This window comes from Oncorhynchus mykiss, chromosome 23 (genome assembly GCF_013265735.2).
Source record: "Oncorhynchus mykiss isolate Arlee chromosome 23, USDA_OmykA_1.1, whole genome shotgun sequence".
Lineage (NCBI taxonomy): Eukaryota > Metazoa > Chordata > Actinopteri > Salmoniformes > Salmonidae > Oncorhynchus > Oncorhynchus mykiss.
The window spans coordinates 26481364-26506039 of NC_048587.1; the positions used below are offsets into that span (position 1 = coordinate 26481364).

A 24676-nucleotide genomic window follows, 5' to 3' on the forward strand; every position below is an offset into this window, starting at 1 on the left:
CCACGGTGTCAGATTTCAAAAAGGCTTTACGGCGAAAGCATACCATGCGATTATCTGAGAACAGTGTCCAGCAGACAAATCATTACAAACAGTTACCAGCCAAGTAGAGGAGTTACACAATTCAGAAATGGCGATAAAATTAATCACTTTGATCTTCATATGGTTGCACTCACAAGACTCCCATTTACTCAATACATTTTAGTTTTGTTCGATAAAGTCCCTCTTTATATCCAAAAAAAAGTATCAGTAAAGTTCGTAGAAACATGTCAAACGATGTTTAAAGTCAATCCTCAGGTTGTTTTTAGTCATAATAATCAATATTTCAACTGGACAAAAGGTTTGTCAATATAAAAGGAAAACAAGAAAGGCACACTCTCGGTCGTGCGCATGATAAACCTCTGGGACACTGCAGTGTCCACTCATTCAGAGTGGTCTTACTCCCTAATTTTTCAGAATACAAGCCTGAAACAATTTCTATAGACTGTTGACATCTAGTGGAAGCCATAGGAAGTGCAATTTGAGTCCTAAGTCAATGGAATCTGTATATACAGTCAATGGGAAAACTACAAACATAAAACAAATCCCAATTTCACCTGCCATTTCAGTTCTGTTATACTCACAGACATTATTTTAACAGTTTTCGAAACTTTGGAGTCATATAAAATATATTTACCCCACCCAGTATTGTAATCAAAACTTACCAGAAAGCATGTAGTCCTTGGCTCAGACAGTGTACTAATGTGGGCTCAATAGCATCTCATTAGTGTGCAAGATTTTGAGAATCAGCTGTACATGTGTTGGACGAGTGCACTGCACATGTGATTGAAGAATGCACTGTGCATGCAGAGTGTTCCAATTCCATTGAATTGGAGATAGTTTAACCAAAATATGCCATAAGACTCTTTTGATGAATTTAAGCAAAATTCCCTAAATTCCCGCACTTCCCATGGACAATTTCCGGAAAAATGCTGGAAATTTACTGGAAAGTTTCCAACCCTAGTTGTTTGTAACTACCCTGGTAGGTTGACTGAACCTGAACCAGGTTGCAGGCACTGGTTACGGTATGAATGCTTTTCTTGAGTGGGCAGCTTGATGAAAGCAGCTTCCCACAAGAATGGGCTTTAGGTGAGGCAGATGAGCCTGTAGCCATATTACTTCAACAGTATTTAATTAACATGAGATCCTCTCTAATCTTTACAGGCATGTGGCTCTGAATGCAACACCACCACTGGCATTTGTATTTTCTGTAAGTGTTCCACTATCATCAAAGGTATTGTCTGAGTTTCAGAGTTGGTCAGAATATGAATTGTATTTCCACCAACCCTCTGATGCCTGACACAGTCAGTGTCAATTGGAGTTATAGGCCTACAAGTTGCAGCACTATTGAAATCTCCCCAAGAGGATATTACTGGAAGTGTGTGTGTGTGTGCCACTGTTGACCAAGAAACATCTCAGGCTAGTCTGAACCTCACCTTCATACACTCTTTAAAGCCAATGTTTAGGATCAGCCCTGACAGGGTGTTTGTCAAGCGTGTGTGTGTGTCTATGGAATGACTCCAGTGGATGCGGAGGCTAGCCCTGACGTCACCCCTTTACACAATGCACAACAAGCAGGCCTTTTGTCCCCCTTATCCTCCCACATACTGCTCATAATGTCCCGAACTCTTTCTCTGAATCAGAGGGAGGGAGAGAAAGAGGGTCCTTTATCATGGACACCAAAAGGTCTGTTTCATGCCAATTCCTTCAATCAGAAATGATGACAGTAGGGATGTTAATCGGTTAGCCAGCGGAAATACGTTTGACTTGTCATGCATATCGGTCTGTAGGTTAGTTTGCGAACCTCCCGTTCTTCATTCGGATGCATAGGCTATAGCCCGCCTACCTTTGACTATCAGCGCATCTCCCACCACTTTGCAATGTGAGCTTGAGGCAGTATAATTGTTTGAAACCTGAACGTTTTACTTTACTTATAAGGTAAGTCTTACCTTGCTCCAATGTAGCCTTGCAAAAATCCATCCATAGAAATGTAGAGGCAATTATAATTATTTTATAAAGAATTGCTCATGCCGTTAACCAGCATTTTTCTCCTGTTTTATTGGTTTTCATATCAATTTTCTTTTGTTGTTCAGAAGCCAAAAGCACAGTCCTAGTCATATTTCTTTCTAAGTTTCTAATGGAAATGTTCATCTGTCACGTGGAACTACTCACATTAGGTGTGCAGTTTAGGAATGTGATTTCCGCAAATTGCATTTGGGCAAGTGTTTGAAAATGTTTTATATTAGGTGCTTCATTACAGGAGTTTCATGTTCAATAATAGGCAATAGCCTTTTCACTGTTTCCATTAAGCTCTTAATAAGAGCTTAATGGCATACTTGTATGCATGCATAGTTTCAGAGAGGAAGAGGCGAAGCAAGAGGTTTCACTCTCTGTCCAAAATAAGTCCAATGCATTTTCTATGGCTTATTTTGGGCCTAAGCTTGTCGCCTGCCTTCCCACCTTGGTACGATTCCCGTTCGTTAGGGCGAAAACATAAGCATCCCGTCATTTTATACAGATCTCTGATAGTATTTTCTGTTGGTCACTTCATTTTACTGTTTGGAAAAAATTTAACCATTTTGTTGAGCAGTTAACGAGGGTCAGTTAGTCAGCAGCAAAATTGACATAAATTTGCATCCCTAGATGACAGTTTAACCATGCTACAGCAATGTGTGCAGTATTATATCCACACAAGTTTTACGTTTACCTACATGTTGTAAGCTTTCACTAGTCTTGATTTGGAGAGTTGAAATCAAAATGTGTAATTTGAACCACCAGGAGATGTCAGTCAGTTGGTTGGCTGGCTGCTCAGGCTTTGAGTTAATAAATATTGCTCAACCCAGCTCCTCAGAGTATCTGGTTGTTGAGATGTTGACTGAGCTCCAGGTCTGTACTGGAAATGAAACTCTTCTCAGTCAAGTTACCGTCTATGAAATTATTTCTCAGCTAATTCTCAGCTTTGAGTTTGTAGAGGCGAAAGAAAGGCTTGGGTAGACGGCAAAGGCTTACCAGATGTGAAGGGAGGGAGGAGAAAAAAGGATAGGGGGGATGGTAGAGTAGGTGACAGAAGGAAACTGATTACATGGAAAGGGATAAATGAGAGAGAGTTTAAGTTTGTCACACGATCCTAGTACCAGGTAGCTGAGAGGCTGCCAAGGCTTGCCAGAGAACACTGGACTGGACAACTCTTCCTTACACCTTATCCATTCACTTCCCTCTCTTCCTTCCCTCCAGGCTCTCCTCCATCTAACCCCTTCTCCTCCTCTCACCTGGCCCCTGGGTCAGGGAATGTGCCAGCCCCGGAGATGCCTTACGTGGATCGGCAGAACCGGATCTGTGGCTTCCTGGACATCGAGGAAAACGAGAGCAGTGGGAAGTTCCTGCGCCGCTACTTCATCCTGGACACCCAGCCGGGCAGCCTGGTGTGGTACATGGATAACCCTCAGGTAACATACAGTAGGACAGCTGGCGAATATTAGCTGTTAGCATTATGGATGTTACTTTCAGGGATGGGCATTTTGAAATATGATATATTACAGGTAACTGCCAAAATAATAGGGTGTTGTGCCACCACAAGCCGCCAGAACAGCTTCAATGCAGTTTGGCATGGTTTCTAAAAGTGTCTGGAACTCTATTGGAGGGATGCAACACTATTCTTCCACATTGCATTCTATCATTTGGTGTTTTGGTGGTGGTGGTGGTGGAAGACGCTGTCTCAGGTGCCGCTGAAGAATCTCCAACAAGTAGGGCCCTGTAAAAGTTTTTTTTTTTAAATTCCCCCCAAAGTCCTTTTTATTTTTCCAGGTTTCTGTTTCCCCCCCAGCTTTTTTCTTGCAAAATCACACTTTCTTTTAATAGAACATCCAATTGAGTTGTTTTTCTATGTTGACTACAATTCTTAACCACATCAGGAAACTACGTTTTAGGTTTTAGATTTTTCTTTTTTTATGTGCTCATTAATTCCAGTACGCACATAGCAAGAGGCTGTTGGTTAATGGTGTTTTTGTAGCGCACGTGATGGTAGAGTTGAGGCAAATAATCATGATTTTATTCTGCCAGGTAAGCATAGGCTACTTTGTAGTTAACATTGAACTGTTTTTGGGAAAGCCTTTCCATCTACCAGAAGATTTTTCATTAGCATCATCGCTAACGGCTACACAATGGTAGCTGTGCACACCCTACATACACAGGGGGGGACTCGTTGCCTCTTCAAAAAGTTGCAGGAAATCCAAGTCACTGATGCATTCTAATCATGTCTTATTATAAACTTTATTGTTATTTGTTAAGTTAAATTACATATTATTCTCTGGATTCCGTGATTCCGTCCGTGTTTTCCGTTTCGCAGATTTTATATGGCCCCACATAAGTGTTCAATTGGGTTGAGATCTGGTGATCGACACACACCCTTTAAACCCCCCCTCCCCCACCCGTTATACTCCTTTTAAGAAGGAAGTGGTCCGATGAAGCAGATACTAAGCTACAGGACCAGCACAGACTGGAATATGTTTCTCGATTCATCTGATAACATTGAGGAGTTTAACACATCACTCATTGCCTTCTTTAAACCCCTAGAACGGTGGTCACCAAACTTTTTGTGAGTAAAGATCACTTTCACAGACTAAAAGCTTTTTTTTGCATTTACCAAATAAAAATAGTTATTTAGGAATGTGGTTTGTGCAGTAGGCAGGCCTTATACATTATCACAGTATATTGGCTATATGCCTCGCCTGCCAATATTGTTCTTCTCAGACCATATTCTATTTCAAAACTAGAGCCTTTGATAACAAAATAGATCACTTCAGGGCCTGACACTAACTTTTTTGTTTACAAATCTACCAGCCACTGAGATGTTTTACCAGCAAACATGTTTGTGCCATTATTATACCAAAAACAAAAAACAGATGAGCGTGCTTTGTAATGTTTCAAAAACAATACATGTATTACTAGTAAGCAGTTGCGACCCGCCATTCAGGGCAGGTGGGGCAGAGCCATTCAGGGCAGGTGGGGCAGAGCCACCTGTTTTCAGCCCCACCTGTTTATCTAAAACAAATATATGTTTTGTTTCCTGTTTTTGCATGTTATTTTTGGCGTTAATACATGTCACATATCAGTTTGCAAACAATGTCAAAGTTAATAGCGCCACATACAAGTTAATAAGGCCAAAGACAACTATGGTCTCTTATTTTCTTAAGGCAGCTCCAAAATGGAGGTGTTTCACCCTTGCTCAGTGCTTTCTGTTGTGGTGGGGCAGTCAGCAGAAAATACACAGCGTAGGGGTTTTCTTATGTTCTCTAGTTGTGCCGGAAATGGCTCAGTGTTCTGTCACTCTTGGGGACACTCAGCGCAAAATCTACAGGGAGAGGTAGAAAGTTCAAGCCCCTTGGGTGCTGCCATAGATTTATATTAGAAGTGTCCATCCAAGAAGGCTCAAGGTCATTGGCCACAGATAAAATGACATCAAATCACGTTATATCTATCGTAGCTTTGATTGGACTGATCATGTCAACATCATACTTTCAAAAGCTTAGCTAGCAGGCTAGACAAGCAGGCATCATCATGAATCAAGTCGACAATCTACTGGCAAATATTTTTCAATCTTTGTCATATGAAGAGAAATTGAAGATATAACGTATCGGTGCTCATCGATACGAGTTGGAAATCGCAAATTCAAAAATGATTGGTTTGGAAGGAATCGGTGGCTAACTGCAAATGTTGCAAAGCAATCACTAGCCTTCTATACGGGGGAGAGGGTATGTGGTCCAAGTCTGGGTTTTTTCCAAGCTTAAAAGGATAAACATGCAACACCATGGGCCAGAAAAGGTTGATACATTGACTGTATGGCCAATCAAGCATGACTTCTACCGCGCTCCAAACAAATGGAAACTTAGAACTGGGAAATCTCAGATTTCAGTGAGTTCAAGACAACAGAGCTCTGGGGGGGGAAAAGACTAGCTCTGACTGGGGAAATACGTTTTGAATGGTCATTCTACTTGGAATTCCAAGTGGGGAACTCGGGCCTCTTTCTAGAGCTGAAGATCATTGACATAATGATTCTGAGTTCCCAGTTGTCTTGAAAGCACCATAAATCCAGAGAACGCCAGACTTTGACACAAAGTTTGATGACAAAATTTGACAACAAGGACTGCCGCGCCACCTTGTTCAAGTGAGCACCGCACAACAAGGTGAGTCCAAAAATGTCTTGTATGCTGCTGCATAAATTATGTAATATGCCAGCGAGATACAGTGCCTTGCGAAAGTATTTGGCCCCCTTGAACTTTGCGACCTTTTGCCACATTTCAGGCTTCAAACATAAAGATATAAATATACTGTATTTTTTTGTGAAGAATCAACAACAAGTGGGACACAATCATGAGTGGAACGACATTTATTGGATATTTCAAACTTTTTTAACAAAAACTGAAAAATTGGGCTTGCAAAATTATTCAGCCTCTTTACTTTCAGTGCAGCAAACTCTATCCAGAAGTTCAGTGAGGATCTCTGAATGATCCAATGTTGACCTAAATAACTAATGATGATAAATACAATCCACCTGTGTGTAATCAAGTCTCCGTATAACCTGCATTGTGATAGTCTCAGAGGTCCGTTAAAAGCGCAGAGAGCATCATGAAGAACAAGGAACACACCAGGCAGGTCCGAGATACTGTTGTGAAGAAGTTTAAAGCCGGATTTGGATACAAAAAGATTTCCCAAGATTTAAACATCCCAATGAGCACTGTGCAAGCGATAATATTGAAATGGAAGGAGTATCAGACCACTGTAAATCTACCAAGACCTGGCCGTCCCTCTAAACTTTCAGCTCATACAAGGAGAAGACTGATCAGAGATGCAGCCAAGAGGCCCATGATCACTCTGGATGAACTGCAGAGATCTACAGCTGAGGTGGGAGACTCTGTCCATAGGACAACAATCAGTTGCATATTGCACAAATCTGGCCTTTATGGAAGAGTGGCAAGAAGAAAGCCATTTCTTAAAGATATCCATAAAAAGTGTTGTTTAAAGTTTGCCACAAGCCACCTGGGAGACACACCAAACATGTGGAAGAAGGTGCTCTGGTCAGATGAAACCAAAATTGAACTTTTTGGCAACAATGCAAAACGTTATGTTTGGCGTAAAAGCAACACAGCTCATCACCCTGAACACACCATCCCCACTGTCAAACATGGTGGTGGCAGCATCATGGTTTGGGCCTGCTTTTCTTCAGCAGGGACAGGGAAGATGGTTAAAATTGATGGGAAGATGGATGGAGCCAAATACAGGACCATTCTGGAAGAAAACCTGATGGAGTCTGCAAAAGACCTGAGACTGGGACGGAGATTTGTCTTCCAACAAGACAATGATCCAAAACATAAAGCAAAATCTACAATGGAATGGTTCAAAAATAAACATATCCAGGTGTTAGAATGGCCAAGTCAAAGTCCAGACCTGAATCCAATCGAGAATCTGTGGAAAGAACTGAAAACTGCTGTTCACAAATGCTCTCCATCCAACCTCACTGAGCTCGAGCTGTTTTGCAAGGAGGAATGGGAAAAAATTTCAGTTTCTCGATGTGCAAAACTGATAGAGACATACCCCAAGCGACTTACAGCTGTAATCGCAGCAAAAGGTGGCGCTACAAAGTATTAACTTAAGGGGGCCGAATACTTTCGAATACTTTCTACTTTTTTTACTGTAGCTGCGGTAAATCATGTCAAAAGCTAGCAGATTAATTATTTACCAACAAGAGCTGCAAATTCCAATAAAACTACATGTTTTAAAGTTCACTTTCTTTGCTTTGTCTAATAACACTATCAAGAATCTAGCAAAGTCATTTTGTGGGCCAGAATGCAGTATTTAGTTAATATTAAAGCACAAACTTACTGTGCGTTAGCATGTTTCTCACACTTTCTTTAGCCAAAAGGCAGCAGTGTTGCCATGCAATGCTAGTTTTCCTGTCTCTTAAAATAAGGTTGGGCTGTACCCCTCTGATTGGAAAGAGCCTATTTGGAATAGTTTCTACCAATAGAAAGTTACCGCTGTACAGCTGCAATCGCATTAAAAGGTGGCGCTACAAAGTATTAACTTAAGGGGGCTGAATAATTTTGCACGCCCAATTTTTCAGTTTTTGATTTGTTAAAAAAGTTTGAAATATCCAATAAATGTCGTTCCACTTCATGATTGTGTCCCACTTGTTGTTGATTCTTCACAAAAAAAATACAGTTTTATATCTTTATGTTTGAAGCCTGAAATGTGGCAAAAGGTCGCAAAGTTCAAGGGGGCCAAATACTTTCGCAAGGCACTGTATGTATACTGTAGCAAAGACAGTAATACTAAGTGTATGCTGTGTATTAAGCTGTTAATAGCCCATGTGCCTCAACCCAATAATTTGGTCCCTTTCCCCCTCATAACTTAGCCTACTGTTTTGACTTGGTGGCGCACTTGGTGGCGCACTTGGTGACTTTTGATTTTGACCCCCACCCCCCCCTTTGTTCAGGGACACTTGGTGGCGCACTTGGTGACTTTTGATTTTGACCCCCACCCCCCCCTTTGTTCAGGGACACACTATTCCATTTTTGTTAGTCACATGTCTGTGGAACTTGTTCAGTTTATGTCTGTTGTTGAATCTTGTCATGTTCATACAAATATTTACACTTGTTAAGTTTGCTGAAAATAAACGCAGTTGACAGTGCGAGGACGTTACTTTTTTTGCTCAGTTTACTGTAGTAGTAAAGGCCAAATTCAATATTTGATCAAATAATTTAACAACTATTTTTTAAATACCTAAATTGATCCTTAAATTCATAATCAAATATCCAAATTATCCATGGTGTGACCTTAAAACAATTCCAAATGTCAGCTTAGACTTTTAAGACTTAATGAGTGCATCAACAACATTGTCCCCACAGTGACCATACAATACGTACAGTGCCTTCAGAAAGCATTCACACCCCTTGCCTTTTCCACATTTTGTTGTTACAAAGTGGGATTGAAATGGATTGAATTGTATTTTTTTCGTCAACGATCTACACAAAATACTCTGTCAAAGTCTAAGAACAATTCTAACATCTGCTTTTTCCTGAAGTCCACGATCATCTCCTTTGTTTTGTTGATGTTGAGTGAGAGGTTATTTTCCTGACACCATACTCCGAGAGCCCTCACCACCTCCCTGTAGGCTGTCTAGTCATTGTTGGTAATCAAGCCTGCTACTGTTGTCTTCTGCAAACTTGATGATTAAGTTGGAGGCGTGCATGGCCACGCAATCATGAGTGAACAGGGAGTACAGGAGGGGGCTAAGCACGCACCCTTTTGGGGCCCCAGTGTTGAGGATCAGCGGGGTGGAGATGTTGTTTCCTACCTTCACCACCTGGAGGTGGCCTGTCAGGAAGTCCATGACCCAATTACACAGGGTGGGGTTGAGACCCAGGGCCTCAAGCTTAATAATAAACAGCATTCTTACGTAGGTATTTCTCATGTCCAGATGGGATTGTGCAGTGTGATGGCGATTGCATCGTCTGTGGACCTATTGGGGTGGGTAGCCAATTGAAGAGGGTCTAGGGTGACAGGTAAGGTGGAGGTGATGTGATCCTTGACTAGTCTCTCAAAGCACTTCATGATGACAGAAGTGAGTTCTATGGGGCGATTAGTTCAGTTACCTTTGCATTCTTGGGTACAGGAACAATGGTGGCCATCTTGAAGCATGTGGGGACATTGAATATGTCCGTAAACACACCAGCCAGCTGGTCTGCGCATTTTTTGAGGACTCGGCTTGGGATGCCGTCTAGGCTGGCAGCTTGTGGGATTTTTACTCGCGTCGGCCACGGAGAAGGACAGCTCTCAGTCCTTGGTAGCGGGCTGCGTCTGTGGCACTATATTATCTTCATAGCGGGCAAAGAAGGTGTTTAGTTTGTCTGGAAGCAAGGTCAGGGTTCTGTGCAGGCCAGTTCATCTCGACAAACCTTTTCTGTGGGGACCTCACAGGGTGTTATCATGCTGGAACAGGAAAGGGCCTTCCCCAAACTATTGCCACAATGTTGGAAGCATGGAGTCGTCTAGAATGTCATTTTATGCTGTAGCATCAAGATTTCCCTTCACTGGAACTAAGGGGCCTAGCCCGAACCATGAAAAACAGCCCCAGACCATTATTCCTCCTCCACTGAACTTTACAACTGGCACTATGAATTCGGGCAGGTAGCGGTCTCCTGGCATCCGCCAAAACCAGATACTTCAGATTGTGAAGCGTAATGCATCACTCCAGGGAATGCGTTTCCACTGCTCCAGAGTCCAATGGCGGCGAGCTTTACACCACTCCAGCCGACGCTTGGCATTGCACGTGGTGATCTTAGGCTTGTGCTCAGCCATGGAAATCATTTTCATGAAGCACCTGACAACCAGTTATTGTGCTGATGTTGCTTCCAGAGGCAGTTTGGAACTCGGTAGCGAGTGTTGCATTCGAGGACATGAATTTTACGCGCTTTAGCACTTGGTGGTCCTGCTTTGTGAGCTTGTGTAGCCTACCTTTTTGCAGCTGAGACGTTGTTGCTCCTAGACTTTCCACTTCACAATAACAGCACTTACAGTTGACAGGTGCAGCTCTAGCAGGGCAAAAAAATTGACAAACTGACTAGTTGGTGTCATCCTATGATGGTGCCGTGTTGAATGTCACTGAGCCCTTGTTTGTTGATGGGGATTGAAAGGCTGTGTAGTCACTTTTTATACACAAATAGCCAAATCCACTAATTTGAAGGGGTGTCCACATACTTTTGAATATATTGTGTAGCTTCCTCAATTACCTCATGCCCCAGCACATTGACTTAGTACTGTTACTCCCTGTATATAGCCATGATATTTTTACGCATAATTGTTATGCGAAATGGCCCCGCTTAATGTCAAAATTGTTGTTTTTGTTCAAATGTTTTGCGCTTGTAATGCATCTTTGAAAAATAACTATGACATACCTAATGAATAAAACACGGCTTTGGTGACACCCCCCTGTGTATTTGGAACTTTTGGAAATGAAGCTCCTCCTCCCTGTGCCAGCCCTACAATCTTTACAGACTTAGCGAGTGTGCTAAAACGTACGTTATTCATGCCTTTTGCGGAGAGTGAATAATTCCTCCATGTTCATTTAATAGAGAGAAAATCTAAGCTCAATCAGAATCTTAATAACCGAACAATATAGCTTAAATCCACTTTTGTTCTCATTTTTTGTTGAAGTTCCCTCGTAACCCAGTGTCTCTTATTTAGAATACCCCAAATGCATAATATGAGAGCACCCCGCATATAAGGTCATGGTTTGCATCAGGGTTTATAACAATTTACAGTATTCAATGCTGTATAATAGTTCCTCACCTAACTATTTCCCAAATAGAACCTGCCCATTGGTGCGGACTGTGTTGGCTCACTCAAACTCACATACATCTCCAAGGTAAGAGATTTGCTCATGAATTTGCACATCATTGATTTTATACAGTCTCAATAGGTGCTTGTTGAAAAAAGGGATATTAATATACACTGAGTAAACCAAACATTAAGAACACCTTCCTAATATTGAGTTGAACCCCCCCCCCCTCCCCCAGACACAAACCAATGTGCCTGGCATTTAATATTTCTTTAACCCTCATCTACACTGATTTGAAGTGGATTTAACATCAGTAAGGAATCATAGCATTCACCTGGTCACTCTGTCATGGTAAGAGCAGGTGTTTTAAATTCTCTGTGTACGTTCACTGTAAGCAGTCGTTAATTGTGGTTTTTGTACTTCTCTTGACTCGTAGGTCAGCGACGCCACTAAGCAAAGGCCAAAGGCGGAGTTTTGCTTTGGTAAGATTGTTTTGAGAATAACAATTCTCTTTCCTCTGATCAATTCATATGGAAATGTTTGCAACTTGGCTGGGCTTTTTATGACCTCTTCAGTATTTATAAACCATAGCCACAGATTCTGTTAACTTAGTTCTAGATTTATTTATCTTGCTCCTTTGCACCCCAGTATCTCTACTTGCGTTTTCATATTCTGCACATCTACCATTCCAGTGTTTAATTGCTATATTGTAATAACTTCGCCACCATGGCCTATTTATTGCCTTACCTCTCTTATCTTACCTCATTTGCACATACTGTATATATACTTTTCTACTGTATTATTGACTGTATGTTTGTTTATTCCATGTGTAACTCTGTTTTGTATGTGTCAAAACTGCTTTGCTTTATCTTGGCCAGGTCGCAGTTGCAAATGAGAACTTGTTCTCAACTAGCCTACCTGGTTAAATAAAGGTGAAATAATAAAAATTGAAAATAAAAGTTTATATGGCCATGGGCTCTTTTTCCCCAGTTGTGTTAAGCTGAATTGGCCAAATGATGAATACATATGGGGGTAGCTGAGTCCATGTTTCTGTCCAGCAATACATTCATATCTTTTCAGGATTGACAATGACCATCTGTCTGCCCTGACAGATGCCACTATGTACACAAGGCTAGAGTGTTTAGATTAACTTGAACCTGTCACCTCTTTCACCTCTGCATGCTTTCCCCTTGGCATGCTAAGGACATACCTGCTTAGGTTCAACAGAGATATGCAGGGTAGCAGCTGACCAGGGTACTTACTGTATAAGGTCCCTTCTTGCCCTCTTGGTTTATCTGGTTCAGGTGTGTGTGTGTGTGTGTGTGTGTGTGTGTGTGTGTCAGCATTTAAAGACGATTTTATTGTCATTCCGGCATCTGCATTGGCCGTACAGCATTTTCTGAAGTCAGGGCATTCATACTACTAGTGCTTTGTGGTGCAGAGCTGTTGTCACAGATGTGAGTTTGTGTTTATACAGGACGTACAGCCCCACCTACCGTCAACCAATCATGTCAGTGTGCAGCTATACAGAGCCCTCCGCATTGCTAAAACATTTGGGAGGCGCACAGCCATGAAGTACGGAGCTTGATTTGGCCTTCACAAGCCTCCAGAGGTTCCGCAGTTGCGTCGCACCCTCTGTCCGGTGCCTCAGGACCGTATTGCCACATCAGGCATAAATTGTCTTTTAGACTTGGGTGGTATACCTTATAGAGGCATATTTGGAAATGGCCACTGTATGTTTTATATTTTTTCAATAATGTCAATACCGTTAACTATTTATTTTGAAGTTTTTTTTAATACATTTGAATATTTGTAACTACTTTTTAACCTCTTAAATGTGAAATCCCACGTTTGGGGGACCTGCGCTGTTCTGGTACCGGTTCCGATCGACATCTTTGCTTATAAATTGATCTGTGGACACCATAGATCGAAATGAGCAATAGCTCTGGTTCCCAACAGACACAGTAGTGTAACTTTTTTTTTTTATCCCGTGTGACGTAGGATGTGAGATCTGAAACCACTTGTATCTGGGATGTCCCTCGTACCATTTAATTCGCTCTTCCGACTTTCCATCAACTCTTGGCTGAACTCCCCACTGACAAAGCACATGCGTGCAATCCTTACAATGTAGTGCAGATGGAGAGAGTGGTTTCATCACTGTAGCATATTCAGATATTGATTTATAGCCATTCATCTAAAATAAATCAGATAAAAAAATAAAAAAAATACTTTTAGGTCAATATTAATGGGATGAAAGGTGAGTTCCTAGCAAGTTCAGGAAGCCAAGCTAGAGCTCTGTGAGCCGTTCACAGCGATGGGGGCAGACGTTTTGATCAAGAGAGAAAATATGCAATGTTTCTTTAACACTTAACATACAAATATGTATTTTGCAGTTATAAGGAAGGTGAAATCTTAATTTTATAATTTGATGACACTATATTTATAAAGCATACAAGTCCTTTCAAGCCTTGTTCATACAGTTTTGTTGAATAGGATATGCATCATAAAATATTTCATATTATACTTGAACTTGTGTCCTCAAAAGTGACTACACCTCAGCAGTTTAACATTTTTCTTTTTACCAGAAAGATGAGATTTTAACCTTTTTATTTGAGTATGCAGCATTACTAGTTATTGTTTATGGCCATCTCATTATAAACAACTTTTGGGGGTTACTCAGATTTACATTTAACTGGTTTTATGTAAATACCTGCAGTCCTCTTGTGCAATACGGTAGGAGATACATTTTTCAATTTGAAGCTTACCAGTAGTCCCCAGTTAGGTGATGTTTGTTTTAAAGGCACACAACGACGAGAGAACCTTGTGAGTCACTCACTGTTGTGCAGCACACGCCAGGTGATTTAGTTACAGTATGGAATTCACAATAAATGTTTGCCAGCTAAATATTTTTTAACATTAAGTTAAGTCTGAAATGTGCTAAATGCTTTGCAATTGTGCATTTGGTTTGATCATTTAGTAGCTAGTTGACTGTCTAGCGAAGGGGTTAGCTTCTTCCAAAATCAAGCTTCACTTGAGAGAATCCCCAATGTTTGTTTTGTGCTTGAAACGGAGTATAACAATTTGTTTTATTATTTGTATAGCTTTATAAGCTGGCATATATGTCCTTAAAATAGGTCAGTGGATCAGTGGGGTTTGAAAATAGTGCACCTGTGTTGAGTTCCGGTATTTCCGAATATCTTGGTGGCACAAGGTATGACAATCTGGATACCGCCTAAGCCTAGTCTTGGCTCTGATGCTGCTGTGTGACTCAACCACACACGTTTTTTGTGTGTGATTGCAGCTGTGAGTCAGATCTTAGACAACCTCTCCCAGCTTGTTATTCACTTCTATTGATAACCCCCACCACCTTTGGTACACACCTCTTCAGCCAGACTGTGTTGGTACAGCTTAAAGTGGGGTAAATTGTTTGTGGTAACATGGCATACACACCCCTGTCAGATACCATTTTAGCACATTTAGATTAATTGCCTAATCTTATTTTATTCCATGGTCTACTTGTCTCAGTATGTTTAACAAAATGCCCATGCCATGTCTGCCTGTTACTGATTCTCTCCCACTCATTGAATCACTCATTTATTCCACAGCATTAATGTTCAATCAATGGTGATGATCTCTCTGCTTTCAGTTTCTATCACTGTGGGATTTGTGTGGACATGACTTGTGAGAAGGACTCTAAAGTGCAACCATTTTATTGTCAAATATTTTGCTGTGCCAGATAACCTTTGTAATGATTAGGCTTTGCTGTACCGCTGTTTCTCAGTGCCCTAGAGCACAGATTCGTGACCATGGTGGTTGCACCATTACTACAGAGAGCCACTTGTCTCAAAAGTTGTCACCCATATTACCGGCATAAAGTTTATTTCCTTCTATTGCGCGCTGGTCTGGATGCATCTCTGTTGGTGGGTCGAATTTTACATTATTAAACTGTCGCAGGCTGTTCCAAAACCACTTGCGGGCCATTAACACCTTGTCAGTCATGTTATCTCTAGTCCTGCAGATGAAATAATTGTTCCTTTTTATGATGCAAGTATCAAGCTTGGTACACTAATACAGGATACCTTCAGGAACATTTTAAAGATTGGAGGCAGTCAACCGGATTTCCTGTTGCAAGAAAATAGGTTAAAACGGAGAGAAGGCGGTGAAGTTAGAGGGATAATAAGAGCCCAAAATCTGTCTTCTCCAGCAGGTACTGTTTTTTCATATTTCTTTGCTCACCAAGCAAGGAGTTTTTGTATTGACGGTCAATGAGTGTCAAATTTGGATAAAACATTTTATGGCTTATTTGCTACGCGTGGCTTATTTGATTGTATAGATGTTTTGTAATGCTTAGGTTGTTATGAGTGTACTCATTTAACTTTGAGAAGAAACACTATCGGAATTGTGCCTTTTGTTCACAAGCGTGTAGCCCTCATTGGCCCACCTGATCTTGCCTCCGCCCGACTGTTTTCCATTTTTGAATACATTTATTTTTAATTTTAGAGTGGTATCTGGTCAATATAATGGGTAATCTGTGGGTAAATCATTCCAAACAATATTTACATTAATTTGTCATTTTTATCTAGGCTTGGGCGGTATCCAGATTGTCATACACTATATATTCAAAAGTATGTGAACACCCCTTCAAATTAGTGAATTCGGCTATTTCAGCCACACCTGTTGCTGACATGTATAAAATTGAGCAACCAGCCATGCATTCTCCATAGACAAACATAAAATGGGTTTCTATGGCCAAGCAGCTTCACACAAGCCTAAAATCATCATGTGCAATTCCAAGCGTCGGCTGTAGTGGTGTAAAGCTCTCTGGAGCAATAGAAACGTGTTCTCTGGAGTGATGAATCACGCTGAGAGAGAGACTTAGTGATGATGGTGTTTAAGTTGTGCTTGGCCATGCAGTCATGGGTGTACATGGAGTACAGGAGGGGACTAAGCACTCACCCCTGAGGGGACCCCGTGTTGATGATCAGCATGGCAGAGGTGTTGTTGCCTACCCTTACAAACTGGGAGTGGAGGGAGGTCTTTACTACTGGGGTCTTGATTGAGATTGTGTCATCTGTGGATCTGTTGGGGCGGTATGCGAATTGGAGTGGGTCTAGGGCTTCCGGGATGATGGTGTTGATTACCAGCTTTTTAAAGCATGAGCTACCGGCATGAGTACTACGGGAAGTAGTCATTTAGGCAGGTTACCTTCGCTTTCTTGGGCACATGAACTATGGTGGTCTGCTTGAAACTTGTAGGTATTACAGACTCAGTCAGGGAGAGGTTGAAAATGTTGGTGAAGACTATTGCCTGTTGGTCCGCGCATGCTCTGAGTACATGTCCTGGTAATCGGTCTGCGGCCCCGCGGCCTTGTCAATGTTGAACTGTTTAAAGGTCTTGTTCACATCGGCTATGGAGAGCGTGATCAGAGTCGTCCGGAACAGCTGGTGCTCTAAAAGGCATTTAGCCCGTCTGGTAGGCTCGGCTATAATGTAATTTAACACATTGATCAGAAGGGGAGAAGGCGAAAAGTAGAGGAAGTTGGGGATTAAATAATTAAGAGAGAACGATATATGGAGACAGGAGTGCTTTCTGTGCCGGAATCAGGAATTGACCTAAAAACCCTTTGTGATTGACAAGTGCGTGTGTGATTTGTGATGGCCTCCAGACCTTTTTTGTTAACATTGGGGATGAATGGTCATTACAAAGGGGATGGGTAGGGCTGCTGATGGCTTTGATGCCATTTTCCACTCTCATAATGGACTCAATGCTCCTGCTATGCCTCGTCTTATTAGTAACAGCAGACAATCCTCTCTATTCCCTCTCAACCAAGCTCTAATTAAGCTACAGTGTTTTATGTTGTCAACTTTTGAATTGGGTCACTCACTATTGTCTTCTCTTTCTTGGCCTTTCCCTTCCTCTTTCTCAGTCATCAATGCTGGCATGAGGAAATTCTTCCTCCAGGCCAATGATCAGCAGGACCTGGTGGAATGGGTGAATGCTCTCAACAAGGCCACCAAAATCACTGTGAGTCTCACTCAATTCTGCACTGTCTTCTATTACTAAGGACCTGAAGACCCAGCCTAGTCCTCTTTAGAAAACGATGATTTCCTGTTCATGACTGAATATTTCCTGTTAAAGTGAGTAAAATCTCAAGATTTCACTTGTGTGTGAGTCAGAGAGTGACTCAGGATGGTGTATTGTTGGTAGAGACCTTTCTGCCCTTGATTTGGGGGAGCTGTGCAGTACTCCCACTCTAATCTTGGAATCTCTCCAACCTCAAAAAGGGCTAGAAACAGGAGAGGATGTCTGCAGAAGTGATTAACCAACATACACAGAAACAGTCACAGAATCGAGGTCTACTGTACATGTTATGAATGTTTGTCACACTGTTTTCTCTTGCAGGTGCCAAAGTCATGTAATGCCCAACAGAATGTGGAGAACCAGAAAGCTCTTCTGGACATCCTGGGACCCAGGAAGCAGGTCTCCTACAGGACTGACATCATTGGGGGAGTTCCTATCATCACCCAGACGCAGGTAGCCAAGGCTAGCCACCCTACCTTTCCCTAACCCTAGCTAGTTGCATGTCAATAGAGTTGCAGTTGATAGTTTGAGCATCTACAGTCCTTCTTTAGGGTCCTTCTTTAGACATAATGACTTATGTCTACCCCCATAACCCGGCCTCACTAGATATTGCCTTACCTAGTCAGCCTCTTAAGTTGTACATTTAACTGAGATGTTGTGGATGTAAATCACCTTTGGTGTATTTCCCTCCAACAGCAGGAAGGGGGAGAGGGCCAGGAGGGTTCGGAGCGTGAGTTGCTGCGGAGGTCGTACAGCCAGCTGCCATACTTCCTGGGCAGGCCGACCCAGGACCGGGCGGTCATCAAGTCTGGATACTGTGTGAAGCAGGGAGCTGTGGTGTGTATAATGGACTATGGTGGGGTACAGCGAGAGGCTCTGAGTTTGGGGTACTTTAGGTTAAAGTATGAGGCCATGAGTATGAGGAAGTAAATTGCTATTTTTTTCCCCCAGATGAGAAATTGGAAAAGGAGATATTTCTTACTGGAGGATAACACCATGAGTTACTTCAAATCAGATCTGGTAAGCAATTTTCATTAACACTGGAAAGAATACCGGAATGACTTATTACACGCACTCACACACTCACACTGCGTTTGTCCTCTTGTCCTGACACGCTCCGCCTCAAGTCCTTGGAATCTTGTGCCATTGTTACACATGTCCTAGCATGCCCCTGTCTCTGTGCCCTACCACGCACGCACGCACACACACACACACACTCCACAAAGCACTTCCATGCTTGCCTATATTTTGCACCAGCATGTGTCTAATTTGCGTAGACAGTCTTTCTCCCTTGTCTTCTAAATATACTGCATCAATAAGGTCTTGAAAGTTGGTTTTACTCAACAAAGATGATTCCTAAAGACTGTGGAGCAAGTGTCATAGCACACGTTATAGCAGTATGTTATACATTTTGGGCTCTTTAAAATGTTATTTTTCATTTTCTTGAACTGCTCTCCCTCTCTCTTCAGGAGAAGGAGCCTCTGAGAATGATTCCATTGAAGGAGGTCCACAAAGTTCAGGAGTGCAAACAGAGGTACTACACAACCCTCAACATTGTCATGGTAGAACGTAGCCTCTACAGCGACCTACATGTGGCATGTTGCCAACTTTGATTTTGATCACTGTTGGATTTGTATTTCCAGTGACATCATGATGAGGGATAATCTCTTTGAGGTCGTCACCACTTCTAGGACTTTTTACATCCAGGTGAGAAGAGACCCAACATCTTTTTACCAACACACTATTACATAATGTCTAAATCAGGGATGGGCAACTTTGGTGGGGCCACAAAAAAATCGGAACTAATGATGAGGGGCTGGAGTGGCCGCTGGTGTACCACCCGGGGGACCCACAACCATACACTGGCTGAATTCAGTTGATGATAGGACATAGACAAGTTGTAAATACAACAACATGTACTGATATTTTATCATACAAAAATTGAGACGTATGGTCTGTTTACATATATTTTAAAGGCTATTTATGCAGAAAATGTGTAAAACCAGTACAAACTGTATTTATGAGTATGCGACAATGTTTTAGGTTGACAAATTATATTACGCAATTTCTGATATCTCCTGCATAAATAAAAACAGGATTTTGCCTCTACAGCCATTCATTCCAGTTAGATTGGTTTGATATTCTCCCTGACTAATATGTCTGCCATTTTCACCCCATTCTGGAACTTGGAGGGTTTATGACATAGCCCCTCTGGTAATTTAATAGAATCTATGGTCGTCCCCCTTTGGGCCAATTGAGATATCACGTGTGACCTAATACATTTCAGTTAATTACGATAGCCCCTGCCTTGGGCCAATCAGTGTATTTTTGTAAATGCTGGCCCTCTATGGTAAGACGCATAATTTACCCAAATTTCATCAGAATCGGTCCAGTGCTGTCTGAGATATCACGTACAGCGACAGGTCCACAGTTCCCTCCCCGATTTCACCTTGGGGGACAATTTGCAGTTTTACAGCTCATTTCCTGCAATCCAACACATTTTAACATAGGGTGCAGAGACATGTTTGCATTTTTAGGCTAATTTCCTGCAATTCTACACATTTTGCCCTGCCCTCTGCCATGTTAATATAATATCTGAGTGAGAGTGATTTAAAATCATTGGGGCCCCACCGGTCAGTAATTCAACCATGATAGCTAGCTAGACTAATTTTCCAATCCCCCCCAAAAACATTGCTGACATGGGCTAATTGAGTGATAATGAATCATGTTCTGAAAGCAGTTCTGCAGTGGTCACTAGCTGGCACAGCCACAGTCATATAATCTGATTTTAAACCTACCCTTAACCACACTGCTAACCCTAATGCCTAACTTCAAATTAAGATCAAAAAGCTCATTTTTGTTTTCATTAATTTTTTGTTAATTTTATAGGTCATTTTGATTTAGCAGAAGGCCTATCTAAGGGAATATCGCTCAGTTCTCCCTCCAGGACAAGACTTGTGACAATAAATGTAAACCGGTGACTGACATAACACACAAAAAAACTGCTGATGCACAACTACATTACAAAATCGCACCTTGTGTATTCTACTATTGTAACTCAACCGTAAAGAACCCCAAGAATGTTTTGAAATATATTTTGGGGAAATTGATCCACAGGCTGGCAGCCAGTTGCCCGTCTCTGGTGTAGATTAACGTCAAGAATTTTACCCCTTCGGTATATTTCTTTCCCTCACCCACTTTACTATTTGCCCCTTATCCCCACTCCCTTCCTCCACCCCCCTCCCTCATCCTCCCCCGTCTCCTCTTTCTTTGCAGGCTGACAGTCCAGAGGAGATGCACAGCTGGATCAAGGCTGTCTCTGGTGCTATCGTAGCCCAGCGGGGACCTGGGAGATCTGCAGCCACAGTATGTAACCACCCAGCAGGCCACTGGGGTTATAGGGCTACTGCATGCGCTGTCACTTCTGGCCAGTCTCCTGTCTCTCTGGTCCTTAGTAGCAACACAAACTGATCTGATCTCCATTTGTTTCACGTGTTCATGGCAGCCCAAGCCAAGAGCGATGGCTCAGACACACACTACACACACAAACAGTGAGGATGCAGGGAGGAGTGAAAAGTATGTCACATTCTGTACTGACTGCAGAGGGTAGAGGTTGGCATCCTCACCCAGGTCCCCCTTCTACTGTAGGTGTTTGCCCTCTTCGTGGCATTGCATAGGCAATCGCCACATCAGGGTTTCCATTAGAAAACTGTGGCACCGGACATTTGACTGGCAGCATTTTAATTTACTGGACATTTGAGAAATGTATCCATTGGGTGCGTAACCTGATAAGGGCGTCCACCCACTGTGCTCAAAATGACAGATCACAAGTCAAGGATGCAACGACGACTTCTGTTGTGCGTTTGAAGATGTTAGAATAACTGTCCACGTGTACTTTTCCTCAGCCAACAAGACGAGTAATGAACAGCAACATCACTAGTCTATGTCCCCTCTACTATCCCCCGTAGTAGAAAAGTGTACCTATTCTATTGTTCAGCTTGTCGTTTTGTGCGAGAAAGAGATGGCGTATTCCAAACAAACTCTGGGACAGTTGTGGGAGGATACATCAATATTAATGTAGCCTAGACTACATCAAAAACATGTAAAAAAGCAATGAGGCTGATGCAACAGAGCAGAACGTTTAGCTTAAAATGTTGATCAACTATTCTTTGTTCACATTATAGGCGCAGCAATGCGCACAAGGCAGTAGACTACTTGCTGATGTTCGTTGCATAATGCAGTTAACATTAAAACACTGTAGTCAAAAGCGCCCTGCACATGTGAGCGGTTTCATGAGACTGAGATGAAAATATCTGTCTGAAAATGGGGAGGTCTGTTTTCAAATGATGACGCAAAGAACATGATAAAAATGTAACAAGAATGTTATGTCTACAAGAATCAATACCACTCCCTAAAAACACACCCCTATGGAACAATCCTTGGATAGCTTTTCAAAATTCACAGATAAATTGTCCCACATGGAAAACTAAAGGCATAGAAACTGTAAATTACTTGGTAATAGGAAATACAATTATTTCCATGACAGAATTAAAAAGCAATTTTGGACTGACCAATGTCGATATTTTCAAATGCATGCAAGTTTCATATCACTACATTTCGATCTAAAATCTTTCGGATATCAGAGCAATGTTGGGGGAATTCTATTTGAGCCAGAAAATGATACTCATATGATAGATAATATATACTAAACCTTGCAGAGATCCTATCCAACTGACAGTTTCTTAGAAAAAAATATCAACTACTGGTACCAAGAGCTAAAAGGATCTGATATCGGCACAAGCTGGAGTATTGGAACAAAACTAACGAAATTATAGTTAATTAAAATGTATGCTTAATCCAGTATTGACTAATGTACCGAATGTATTATACAAGAGACAAAATTCAGAAATTCTACAGCACAACGGTTGAGTCATGTCTTAAGCGTAAAACCAACACTGACTCGATGATTCATGCCTTCTGGGAGTGCTGTAAAGTCTGAACGTTATGGGCAGAGTTAGAAAGTTGGCTGTCAGAAGTTTTACAATATACATTTACTTTAATTCTGTCTGCATATTTCAAGACATGGCATATGAGGGTTGGTTGAGACCCAATGGGTTGTACTGTACTTTTCTCATCAATCATGTAGAAAACCTTTGCTTAAATGAAAATCAAGTGATCCTGCATTGGTGGGATGTTGGAAGAATCAAATGCATTATTATTTGAAGATTGAAAGGGTGTGGGCGACAGAAGGGAAGAGTGGTGCAGTTTGAGGCCATGTGGAGTAGAGCATTGCAGGCGCTGGAGATTGTGGTGGTGGAAACGTGGGTCTGGGCAGATGCGATGTCGAAGTTTGCGTCTGTCTGTCTGTCTGTCTGTCTGTCAAACAAAATGAAATCTTACAAAAAAAAAGAGTGGAGTTCTTTTGGCTGCTGGACAATGAAAGATAATTGACTTGAAAGCCAGTAGAACATGAGAGAAATAGGCTACTGGTTTCAATGGCATATGGAAGGCTTGATAAAATATTTGCCTCCACGTTTGGTCATCTTTTGGTTAGGCTACTTTGAAGCTAGGTAAACAAGCCTCATAATATATAGTACAACATTCAGGTTTCAAACAATTAAGCATATGTTTAAAAAAAAAATGCATACCGTTTCCAGATCATTGCAAAGTGGTGTGTGGCGCGCGCTGAAGCTTGCCTACCGTTATATCCACTTGAATGGCGAATGCGAAGTGCGCTTCAATTATCAGTTGAGAAATAAAAATATCATCTCTTTTTAATGGTGGCAATCAAAGCAGTTAACACACAATTTTATTAAGAATTGTTTCACAGTGATTGGGCTTATAAAAGCTCATTTCACTCCAGGAGTTGTAGCAGCAGCTCTTGCACTGTCAGAGCCTAGTTTATCTCTCAATCTTTATGCTGTGCCAATTTAATTCCACCAAATTATGCAAATGAACCCATCGACCGATAAGCATGACATTGACTGGTATTTCCATTAATGAATAGGCAAGAAAGCATTTTGCAATGGGATTTTTTTATTATCCCGGACAGTTGGCTTGCGCCAATTTTATTTATCAGCTTTTAATTTTTTTTTATCGGCCAAAAGCAAGCTATTACCGACTAACGGAAACCCTGCTCCACATGTATACTTCTCTTTCTACCACTCCCTCTCTTCCCCCTGTACTGTGGGCTAGGTTGGCCCTCCCCAGCCTGCTCTAATCCAGCTGTCCACTGTGTTGTTGCAGATGCGGCAGGCCAGACGGCTGTCAAACCCCTGTATACAGAGGTATACGGCCCGAATCGGGGAGTGCAGCACGTATGTCAGCTCCTGTACCCCAAAGTGCCTTCTATATACTGTTGGTTTTCACTCACTTTTTGTTTTTTTATGTCATGGTGTGGACTGGAGAGTCACCCATCTGCCTCCCTAAAAACCAAACTGTACATGTCCCTCCCTGTGTGGGCATTAACCCCTCCACCCCGCTGCCCATTCCATAACTTCCAACTCAAAGTCCTCCTCTCCTCTACCTCTGCTTCTTTGCTTTTCCTGTCTTCCTCTCCATGCTCTACCTCAGCCCTGGGGTTAGTCCCATAAACTCATTCCCTTGACTTAATGTAGCTTAACCTCCCTGGACCTCTGCAGCTAGTCACAACCTCCCATTCACTTCCACACCCCACTCACTCCCACTTCTTGCTATTATTGCTGTTGTCACCATTGTTGAAGATGATAAAACTTTTTAAACATCCCTCTGTAACTTTGAATCCCTTACTACACACACACACACACACACACACACACACACACACACACACACACACTCTAATGCCTCTCTGGTACAGTGATGAAAGCTGTTGCACAGACCTGTTTCCTGTCTCTTGTCTATGTCCTGTCATGTCTCTTCATATGTCTCTGACTCTCCTTCTTTCTTTCTCTCTGCAGTCTCCTGCAGCTGTGTACCTGTCTTAGATGTCTCACATCCTGCCTGTCTCTAGTTCTACCTCCTGTCCGCTGCCTGTATGTGTGTTTACTCTCTCAAACTGTTGACTTGCATAACCCAGTTAACTTCTCATTTTCTAAGCCAAGACAACTTGCAAGTCTGAATGAATGTTGTCTTTGGGAACTAACTAGTCTTCTTAACATCAATAACAGTTTAGCTGTTGGTGTGTTTTGTGTTCTGCATATTTGTATGATGACGATTTCTGTATAAGCACATGTACTCTGAAGC

General features: G+C 41.9%; 1 protein-coding gene across 10 annotated transcripts in view; it reads left to right on the forward strand.

Moving 5' to 3' along the window:
* The window catches only part of LOC110502508 (pleckstrin homology domain-containing family A member 1), a 58003-nt gene that overhangs the window by 10004 nt on the left and 23323 nt on the right, over positions 1-24676 (forward strand). For 4 of the 10 annotated variants that reach the window (XR_005039157.1, XM_021580570.2, XM_021580571.2 and 1 more), the window contains exons 2-11: positions 3271-3482; positions 11402-11458; positions 11808-11853; positions 17298-17395; positions 17774-17905; positions 18149-18289; positions 18404-18472; positions 18922-18986; positions 19096-19159; positions 20729-20818. Coding sequence is in view for 9 of the 10 variants with exons in the window: in XM_021580570.2 (XP_021436245.1) it covers positions 3342-3482; positions 11402-11458; positions 11808-11853; positions 17298-17395; positions 17774-17905; positions 18149-18289; positions 18404-18472; positions 18922-18986; positions 19096-19159; positions 20729-20818 (903 nt within the window). In the remaining variant the exon portion in view is untranslated. Of the gene's footprint in view, positions 1-1200; positions 1247-1785; positions 1975-3270; positions 3483-11401; positions 11459-11807; positions 11854-17297; positions 17396-17773; positions 17906-18148; positions 18290-18403; positions 18473-18921; positions 18987-19095; positions 19160-20728; positions 20819-23698; positions 23770-24390; positions 24466-24676 lie in introns of those variants that run through there. The other 6 variants (XM_021580566.2, XM_021580575.2, XM_021580572.2 and 3 more) reach the window with 4 other exon arrangements.